This window comes from Oryctolagus cuniculus, chromosome 1 (genome assembly GCF_964237555.1).
Source record: "Oryctolagus cuniculus chromosome 1, mOryCun1.1, whole genome shotgun sequence".
In the NCBI taxonomy this organism is placed as follows: Eukaryota; Metazoa; Chordata; class Mammalia; order Lagomorpha; family Leporidae; genus Oryctolagus; species Oryctolagus cuniculus.
In genome coordinates this window covers 63,579,382-63,589,660 of record NC_091432.1, presented here as the reverse complement: position 1 = coordinate 63,589,660, position 10,279 = coordinate 63,579,382, and the positions used below count along the sequence as shown (strand labels likewise).

Genomic DNA, 10,279 nt, shown 5'->3' with positions numbered 1-10,279 from the left:
CCTTCCTCCACACGTGGCCTCTCAGCAGACCTCCTTGGTGGAGGTGGGAACTAAATATGAAAGTAAAAGAACATATCTGAGCGGGTGTGAATGGGCAAGGGACACGCTGGGTTCAACTGATGTGCTTGGAACCCACACTCAAGGGCCCTGCTTACCTGGGCTGAAGGCTCCTGCTTAGGGAAGACCAGAGCACAGGACAGGAGGGGGAGTCCTCAGGGAGGGAGAGCCCGGAGGCAGAAAGCTGGGCCTGCTTTCAATTATTGATGCTGAGGCTGCTGCTGTCACCCGAAACCTGCAGCTTCAGTTACCAGTCTCGGGGACAAGCTGAAGCTTCTCCTGCCCTTCAGGATTCTTCCAAAAATTTAACTTCAAGGTCTTGATTTGAGAGGTAATACAAGCTGCTAGGTCTAGTATCCTCTCTTGCATCTCCATGGATCGGGATGTGGGGCACGGGATGAACCAAGGTGGTGGGAGATTGATTTACTCAAAAGCCAGTTTTCTGTAAGCAAGCGTTGGCTTTGGTCACAGAGAAGAGTCAGAACCTCTTGCCATCTTCCAGAAACTGCCAGGTTTAGTAGAAGACACCAACCCAGGAACAGAGAACATAGTTTGATCATTAGGTTGGATGCTGCATGAAACCAGGGACTTTGGGCTATTAGGTGAACTGCTGCATATTCAGGACCGTGTGTGGCACATAGCACTCAGTAAATTTTTGTTGATTTGATAATCAACACTGGATAAGGGTTAAGCACAGAGAACTGGAGATGAGTAGCAATGGGTCAGAGAAAGCAATCAAGGGGATATTGTTTGTGTTGAGACTTAGGAGTAGGCAGACCTGGAGGGAGGACTGTGTGCTGGGCTGCATGTGTGAAGTCCAGGTGGTCAATCAGGAAACCAAGCACTGAGGTTAGAGAAACGCCTCCCTCCCTCATTCCTCCCCTCCCACTCAGGGGCGAGGAACGGAAAGGAGCAGGTATCAGGCTATTCATGATACTGAATGGCACACTTGGACCTGGGTTAGGGGTGGAGAACACAGGGGAAGGGTTTTTTTTTTTTTTGTTATTATTATTAAAGATTTTTTCATTTCATTTGAAAGGCAGAGTTAGACCGATGTTCCATCCCCCAGTTCACTACCCAAATGGCTGCAACAGCCAGAGCTGAGCCTATCCAAAGCCAGGAGCCAGGAGCTTCTGGGTCTGCAACGTGGGTGCAGGGGGCCCAAGGACTAGGGCCATCTTCTACTAATTTCGCAGGCTATAGCAGAGAGCTTTCTATTTTTTTTTCTAGTTAATGATTTATTTGAAAGGCAGAGTAAGAGAGAGAGGCGAGATGGAGAGACAGCTTCCACTCACTGGTTCACTCCCCAAATGTCCACAAAGGCCTGGGATTTCCCAGGCTGAAGCCAGGAGCTTTTTTCCAGGTCTCCTACTTGGGTGCAGGGGCCCAAGGACTTGGGCCATTCTCACTGCTTTTCCAGGCACATTAGCAGGGAGGTGGATCAGAAGTGGAGCAGCCAAGACTCTAACCAGTGCCCATATGGGATTCCGGCCCCTTGGCTGCATTGGTCCAGGGGGAAAGTTTTAAGAAAAGAACTGGGGGAGGGGGGAGCTGGTCTCTGTTAAGTTATGATGGCAGCTGCAAAAAGATCAGAAGGTAAGATTAGGTGGCCTCTTTCTCTCTACAAGGCTAACCTCTACTTGGCTTCACCTAGTTAAGATATAAAGTCCCTTCTTTAAGTTGCAGATCTCCAGCACAATTTGATAACTGTCAGGCACCACACCCCAGTTGAGAGCCGGTAAGGGACCTATGTACGTGTTCCCAGACTGCATTCGCCCTGGATCCCACTCGCTCCTCTCATGGCATTTAGAAAAGTAAGTATATCATGACATTTGCTGTAGGAACTCATTCACTGGCCCAGAAAGGTGGCTTAGCGGCCATGTAACCACAAGGCACAATTCTCATAAGGACCATGACAACCAAAGTCAGAGGTTTCGAGCTTAAAGACTCGGCAAATAATTAAGTCATGTGATACGCCCCTCCCTTTCTTCGCATCACGTGCCTCGCGCCCCATCGCGCAGGATGCCCCTTCCCATTGGCTGACGATGGTCACGCGGGCAGGGGCGGGGCCGGAAGCCAGGCTTCGGCAGCGGCAGTGAGACGGGGTAGGCGTGGGGAGGGCTGCCGGTGGTTGCCTGCGGGAGGCAGCTACGGGTCATGTGACCGGAAGGGCTCCTGACGGACGCCGACCCTCCTCGGCTCGGCCTGAGCGCCCGGCCCGACCCCGGCCATGGGGTGCTGCTACAGCAGCGAAAACGAAGACTCGGACCAGGTGCGGCCGCGGCAGGCGGGGCTCGGGAAAGAGGGCTGAGGTCCTGGGGCACGGGGCCCAGAAAGAAATCTGCCGAGGAGTGGGAACCGGACTGCAGGGCTCACTGAGTACGGAGGCCTGGAGGGGACAGATTACGGAGGGGACGCCGAGCCGGACTCCTACCCTTCTTAAAGCCCTAGGTCTCCTACACAGTTCCCGCCTGGGGGGTGTGCATGCAGCTGTCTGTCCAGCTCTCTCCCACCCATTCCGTGTCCCTCTACTTCAGATCTTTACACTTTCACGCGTCTTCAACCCAGGTCCCTGGGAAGCACTCTCTCCCGAGCTTCCTGTGCCTTCTCTGTGCTAGTGTTAGCGGAGTGTGAATCCACTGTAGCGGTGGGTAGGCTGAGGCTCCGACTTAAGCTGTCCCGAGATGAGTCGGGAATTTGTGTATGCTCTTAGTCCCCGGGTTTAGAGAAGGGAGGTCACGCCTGGTCTGGGGTCCGAGAAGGCCGCTGGAAGTTGAGGACGTCGGGTCTTGCAGGAAATTGGGCAGCAAGGGCTCAGGTGTACCTTTTTCTGAAAAGAAATGGATGGGAGAGCTCCATTGTTTTGAGCTTGGCCTGCCTCGGTGCAGTCCCTGCCTGGGGACTGAGGGTTCCCCCAGCTAGAGGAGTGCCTCCCCTGGCCTTTTGACTCGTTCTGATCCCTTTGGAGAAAGGATTAGGCTGGGGAGAACTGACCTGTACAGCGTAAACTTCTCCATCTTCCCTTGGGTTCATCCGCACTTCTCTCCCCAGTTAAGCCCTGCCCGGCCACTTTGAGCAGGCGCGGATCTTTCCCAGGATGAAGTCCCAAGCTGCTAGCCAGCCGCTCCCCGTTTTGACTGCCTCTGTGTCTGGGTTCTGCATTTCAGCGCTGGCTCATAGCAGCAGAGACAGTGGAAAGCTTGCATCAGGTAGCTCAGCGTTTAGTGAAGAGATGGGCTAGCACCAGAACTTGGGAAATAGTTTTTTGCCTTTTGGTCCACCCTCCTCCCAGTGTGGGTGTTTTGGATTTAGGGCTTAAGCTCAGGGAAGGCTGCTGTGTGTCTGGGAGGCATGGGTGGCTTGGCTAGTGGGCTTCAGTTCTCCAAGCAACTCGTGTGTATGCTCCCGTTACTAGGCTGTGTGTTAAGCATGCCTCATGCCCAACACCTCTCACTTCACCTCAACCTGTTACAGTGTCCCTGCACAATGCAAGACCCATACATAACCTAGACTGTTGCAGAGAGTGAGTCACTGAGGGTTACTGCCCTGTGAGAAACGGCACAAGTTTACCTAGAAGGGAGACCTAGGTTTTCTGCCTTTTTCTTTCTTTCCTTTTTTTTTTTTTTTTTTTAAGATTTCTTTATTTATTTGAAAGGCAGAGTTATAGAGAAGCAGAAAGAGGTCTCCATCCTCTCGTTCCCTCCCCAAATGGCCACAGTGGCCAGAGCTGGACCAATCTGAAGCCATTAGCCAGTTGCAGGTACAAGGGCCCAAAGACTTGGGCAGTCTTCTGCTTTCTCCCAGGGCCACAGCAGAGAGCTGGACAGGAAGTGGAGCAGCCAGGATTAGAACCAGCACCTATATGGGAGGCTGGCACTTCAGGCGGCGGCTTTACCTGCTGTGCCACAGCACCGGCCCCTGCTGCTTTCTTAGTCTTTTATCTTTTCCCTTGATGGAGTCTCATTTCTGTGGGTTTCTTTTTTCTAAGTAATAGGAATTTATATCACATTCATTATTTGTGAAATACAATAAGGCTGCTTTATTTTTATTTATTTATTTTTGACAGAGTGGACAGTGAGAGAGAGACAGAGAGAAAGGTCTTCCTTTGCCATTGGTTCAGCCTCCAATGGCCACTGCGGCCGGCGCACCGCACTGATCCGATGGCAGGAGCCAGGTACTTATCCTGGTCTCCCATGGGGGGTAGGGCCCAAGCACTTGGGCCATCCTCCACTGCCTTCCCTGGCCACAGCAGAGAGTTGGCCTGGAAGAGGGGCAACCGGGACAGAATGCGGCGCCCCGACCGGGACTAGAACCCGGTGTGCCAGCGCCGCAAGGCGGAGGATTAGCCTGTTGAGCCGCGGCGCTGGCCTATTTTTTTTAAATACTTATTTATTGGAGAAGGAGAGGTTGTGTGCTGGCATCAGTTGGTTCACTCCCCAAATGCCCACAAAGACCAAGTCTGGATCAGCTGAAGCCAAGAGCCTGGAACTCCATCTGCATCTCCAAATGGGTGGCAGGGGCTAAGGACTTGGGCCATCTTCCATAGCTTTCCCAAGCGACCACAGGGAGCTGGATCAGAAGTGGAGCAGCTGGGGCTTGAACCAGGGCCCTTATGAGATGACAGTAGCTTAACCTGCTGCACCACGCTGGCCCCTCATTTCTGTATGGAGCTGTCAGGGAACGTGTATGATCCGTGTTGGGTGATTTGAGGCCTCATGTGACAAAGGCCATGATCATTGCTGCCTCAAAGTCCTCTTCCAGCAACTCTCTCCCAGTTCCATCTCTGCTCCTTATTATTTTATGAAGAAATATACAGGATATTACAATTCTCAAAGGGCTGGACAGTTACCTCATTTGGCTCTTGCCAAATGTATGTCATAAGATCTGGGTTATGGGCCGGCGCCGCGGCTCACTAGGCTAATCCTCCGCCTAGCGGCGCCGGCACACCGGGTTCTAGTCCCGGTCGGGGCGCCGGATTCTGTCCCGGTTGCCCCTCTTCCAGGCCAGCCCTCTGCTGTGGCCAGGGAGTGCAGTGGAGGATGGCCCAGGTGCTTGGGCCCTGCACCCCATGGGAGACCAGGAAAAGCACCTGGCTCCTGGCTCCTGCCATCGGATCAGCGCGGTGCGCCGGCCGCAGCGCGCCGGCCGCGGCGGCCATTGGAGGGTGAACCAACGGCAAAGGAAGACCTTTCTCTCTGTCTCTCTCTCTCACTGTCCACTCTGCCTGTCAAAAAATAAAAAATAAATAAATAAAAATAAAAATAAAAGGAAAAAAAAAAGATCTGGGTTATGTCTGTTTAAGGGTTAGGAAGGAGTTCAGAGAGGTTGGGTGATTTAGCCACGCTGAGAAGTGCTGTGGCCAAGATGTTTTGATGCCAAACCAGTGGGCTTTATTTTATCTCTTGGCCAAGCTGTCTTTTCCAGCAATGCTTACAGGCCAGGTAGCCAGCCATGGGCAGGCCACATGCATGTCTTTGCCAGGGTAGACAGTGAAATCCTACCCTTGGCTTATTTTGACCCAGTGACAAACCTGCCCCATGCTGTTCTCGCCCTGTGGGAATAGGATGATGATATTTATAAATTCTGAAGGAAGTAGCATGTCCTCTTCTGACAGGCCAGGTCTCAGGAAACAACCTTATTTTTTAAATATTCATTTACTTGTTTGAAAGGCAGAGTGAGAGAGACTGATTTCCTATCCAGTGGTTCATTCCCCAAATGGCTGCAAGAGCCAGGGCTGGGCCAGGCCAAAGCCAGGGGCTCAGAACTCCACCCAGTCCTCAACAAGTGCTTCATCTTTATCTGCAGCTTCACAGGTATGTTAGGGAGCTGGATCAGAAACAGAGTAGCTGGGATTGGAACCAATGTTGTGATATGGGATGCATGAGTCCCAAGTGGTGCCCAACATGCCCTGCCTCCCAAGCTTTTTTTTTTTTTACTTGAAAGCAGTTACAGAGAGATCTTCCATCCGTTGATTCACTCCTCAAATGGCTGCAACAGCCAAGCCAAAGCCATCCACACCCTGGAACTCCATCCAGGTCTCCTGTGTGGGTGCAGGGACCCAAATACTTGGGTCATTCTCCATTGCCTTCCCAGGTGCAGTAGCAGAGAGCTGGATCGATAGTGGAGCAGCCAGGACTTGAACCAGTGCTCATATGGGAGCTGGCATTGCAGCGGTGGCTTCACTCTTTGTACCATGATGCTGGCCCGCCAATCCTTAACTTTAAAAAAAATTTTTAAGAATGTATTTAAAAGGCAGAGAGACAAAGAAACAGATCTTCACCTGCTGGTTCACTCTGCACATGCCTAAAACAGCCAGGGCTGGGCCAGGCTAAAGGCAGGAGCCTAAAACTCAATCAGATTCTCATGTAGGTGGCAGGGACCCAGATACTTGAGCAGCCATCTGCTGCTTCCCAGGGTGCACTTGCAGGAAATTGGATGGGATGCCAGTGTCGCTGGCAGCCGCTTAACCTGGCCAGCAGGGGACGTCTCAATCAGTGCACTAAAAGCCAGCCTTGACCGCCGTATTTCTGAAGAGCTCCTGAGGGGAGAACTTGCCTTGTGCTTTAACAAGATCTGTCTAAACTGGCACTGGGAGAAGGACAGACACAAAAGAAGCAAATAAGCCTCGTGGAGCCAGCTGTCCATAGAGATAGTTAAGTCTTGGGCAGCATTTTGTCTTTCTAGCCCTTTAATACTGAGCCTGTCTTATGGAGGAGAGAGGGGGGTCTGGAAGTTTAGAGGTGATGGGACAAGGGCCACAGCCGCTTTCTCAAGCTGTTGGGAACAGAGCCAGTGGCCTGAGGAACTTGGGCGAATGAGGCTTGGGAAGGAAAAGGACGGTGAAGAGGCTGGGCCTGCCCAGGGTGGAGCGTGCAGGGCAGGAGGAGGTAGCGCTCTGTAAGGAGAGCCGTGGAGCTGTGGGCTGGTCAGCTGGGGCCTGCAGCAGGCAGGCTTGTGGTAGGAGCTGAGATGGACTGGGAAGCGAGCTTTGAGGCATCTGGAGGTCTGGTGCTGGGGGTTCGAGAAGCAGCATTAGCCAGGATGGGCTCCCTTCCCATTTACGGCTTGGGTGGACACCCAGCAGGTCTGCTAATCCGATTCGCAGCTGATACAAAGCCAGCAGGGATTTACGCTCATGGGCTCAAGGCAGGGTTGAATCCAGAGAGAGTACAGTAGATTAGAAGAAAGGCTTGAAACAGGCCAGGGAAATACAATTTTGCAGGAAAAGGGAAACTTGGTTTGGCCCTAGGTCCACTCTGGGCTGTGGCTGGTTGTGATTATCTGCACAGGCTAGCAGGAACAGGCTCCTGAAACTGAAGAGGCTGCTCCAGCCACAAGAGGTGTGGGGGCTTGGAAAGGGAGGCGACAGCTGTACTGCTCAGCTCAGTGCAGGGTTCACCAGGTGCATGCCACTGCTTCTGGGAGGCACATACAGGAGGGCATGCACCTGAGAGAAGGATCCGCCCTCAAGAAGGGAGGACAGCTGTCCTGTGTGACCCAGATCCTGGGCTGAGATTCCTGCCCTGAGGTCACCTGAGGAATGGCCACTGAACTTGCTTTCCTTTGGTGCCTGGGCCTTGTCTGGATTCACCAGGGCCGTCATCTCGGGAGCAGACAGCTCTGCTGGGGAGGGCCTCGTCCTGGGGCCCAGGGGTCGGTTCTTGAGCTCCCGACGTGCACTGACTTCCTTCTAGATCCGACTGTTACGGGCTGTTACACCCCTCTGTCCAGTATCCTTTCTCCACCAAATCCTGGACTGTTTACTGAAGCCCCAGGGCTGTGGCTGAATTCCTGCTTTCTGCCTCTGTCCACCTTTTCAGTGCCTCTAGGACTGCTTGGTTATTCCCCTGTAGTTAACCCTAGGCCACCACCAGTTTGGCACAGCTCCCCACGCAGGCAGAAACTGAGTCTTGCCTGATAGCCCATAGAGTTGGGCACTCAAGCGAGTGCTTATGCTAGAGCTGGGCTGCAGGGAGAGCCCCAGGCAAGTTGGACTAAGGGTCTCCCCCATGGCCTCTCCTAGGATCGAGAGGAGCGGAAGCTGCTGCTGGACCCTAGCAGCCCCCCCACCAAAGCCCTCAATGGAGCTGAGCCCAACTACCACAGCCTGCCTTCCGCTCGCACAGATGAGCAGGCCCTGCTCTCCTCCATCCTCGCCAAGACAGCCAGGTGAGGGTCACAGGCCCGAGCCTGGGGCAGAGTTCCAACGTCCGTCTGTCCATCCGGACTGAAGGCTGGGATAGAGGGAGTTGGCCTAGGACATGGGGAATGGGACAAGGTCATTGAGGAGCTGCGCCTCAAGGCAGGGTGGGGCCACTGGTGTCGGATAGCCCTGGAGTTGGCACCTGGCACTGAGTCATGTTTGTCCCTCTCAAAAACACCTGTCATGTCTTCTCTGTCTCGTCCCCAAAGCAACATCATCGATGTGTCTGCCGCAGACTCCCAGGGCATGGAGCAACATGAGTACATGGACCGGGCAAGGCAGTACAGGTGAGCACTGGCCAGCTGGCTCCCTCAGGCCTTTGGGGCTCTCTCCACCCCAGCCCTGTCCCAGCTTTGCTCAGGCTCACTGTTTGGGTGCAGCCCAGGAGACTGCACACAAATCCCTTGGGCGCCTCAGATGTCCATGTCAGCTTCTGCCCTGTGATAGTCTTGAGAGTGTGCCTAGAGTGAGTTTGTGATCAGCAGAGACCCTGTCTCCCTGTCATCGGCCGGAGGTTAATAGACTTGCCTGGGCTGGGCTGGGGTGGTCAGACTGTGGCCTAACTGCCTTCCCCGCCTTGCTCAGCACCCGCTTGGCCGTGCTGAGCAGCAGCCTGACCCACTGGAAGAAGCTGCCACCGCTGCCGTCTCTAACCAGCCAGCCGCACCAAGTGCTGGCCAGCGAGCCCATCCCCTTCTCCGACTTGCAGCAGGTGAGCTGCCCCTCAGTCTGCCTCCCTTTCCACAGGAGGGTTCGCCCACCCTGCCCCGGGGTAGGTGGAGCAGTGGTGTTAGGAGCGCAGTGGCCTGTGGGCCCTGGCTCACTCCCACCTCGCTCTTTTTAATGTCCTCTTGTCTTTTCGCCCAATCCTTACTCCATCTCACCTCCTTTGTTCTTTTCCCTGGGCCCTTTCCATCCGTGGCTTTCTGTTTGGCCTCCTGTCGCCCATTGCCCCTTGCTCTTCGCTGATTCCCCTCTCACCTGTCTCTGTCCCTCTCCTCCGTCCCCTGTGTCTCAGGTCTCCAGGATAGCTGCTTACGCCTACAGTGCACTTTCTCAGATCCGTGTGGACGCAAAAGAGGAGCTGGTTGTACAGTTTGGGATCCCGTGAAGAGAAGCATCCTTGGACAGCTCTTCTCCTCTCTCCACCCCGCCTCCCCCAGCCCCCAGCCTCACTGCGGCTTATACAGTACCCTAACCTGCTACTAATCACGGAGATGTGGACGAGGAGGAGGAGAGTGAGGCTGGAAGCCTGAGCAAGTGAGGACGGAGCAAGGGAGGGTGGAACCATTTGGGACTGGCTTCAAAGCCCTAGCTAGGGGTGGAGTGGGGGCCAAAAGGACAGGTCCTCGCAGTCACTGGGAAGGTGGAGGTGCCACTGCGGGGGTGGTCACTGGGGCCCAAAGGGTCCCCCTCCCACCCTTCCTCTTGGCCTCAGAGTCACTCCTGTCCCCCTCTCCCTGACTTGGTGCTCACATGCACCTCTAGGGTTTGTGACCAGGGTCTGGATGAGCTTGAATTTGAATGAATTGAGTTTGTCTTTCTAGCACCCTGGGTTTTTACATGTTTGGTCTTTTTTCTTTTTGTTTTTGTTTGTCACCCTCGATAAAGGAAATGTATTCATCTGCGTTGGTTCCGGCCCCTCTGTCCCACCCATCACCCTACTACTTCTGGCTACCCAAGTCTGTGAGCAGTGGGGTGGGGGGCCCCAAGTCTTAGCTGAACCTTGGCCTGGGCTAACCTCAGATTGGATTCGACTGATCTTAAACACAGTCAATGCTGCACAGGCTTGAATCTGAAGCAGCTGTTGACTGTTGAGGGTCCTGCCTCAGGCTCAGTGGGGTCACCGATAGCCACAGGGTTGGGGGTAAACCAAGCTGTCCTGGGAACCCCTGATCTGGAGCCAGCAGGAAATGTTTTTAAGCAGAGATTCTTTGAATCAAATGAGATCTTAGCAGAAGCCTACCATATAAAAGCTAAGGCTGCTGGAAGTAGAGCATTGTGATTGAAGTGGGGAGG

General features: G+C 53.9%; 1 protein-coding gene across 1 annotated transcript; it reads left to right on the top strand.

Moving 5' to 3' along the window:
• The first annotated feature begins 2,078 nt into the window (after positions 1-2,078).
• Positions 2,079-9,883, top strand: LAMTOR1 (late endosomal/lysosomal adaptor, MAPK and MTOR activator 1). Its single transcript, XM_002708720.5, has 5 exons — positions 2,079-2,329; positions 8,081-8,226; positions 8,470-8,547; positions 8,846-8,972; positions 9,279-9,883. Exons 1-5 carry the CDS (start codon positions 2,288-2,290, stop codon positions 9,369-9,371), a joined length of 486 nt encoding a protein of 161 aa, XP_002708766.1. The 5' UTR covers positions 2,079-2,287; the 3' UTR covers positions 9,372-9,883.
• The last annotated feature ends 396 nt before the right edge of the window (positions 9,884-10,279 follow it).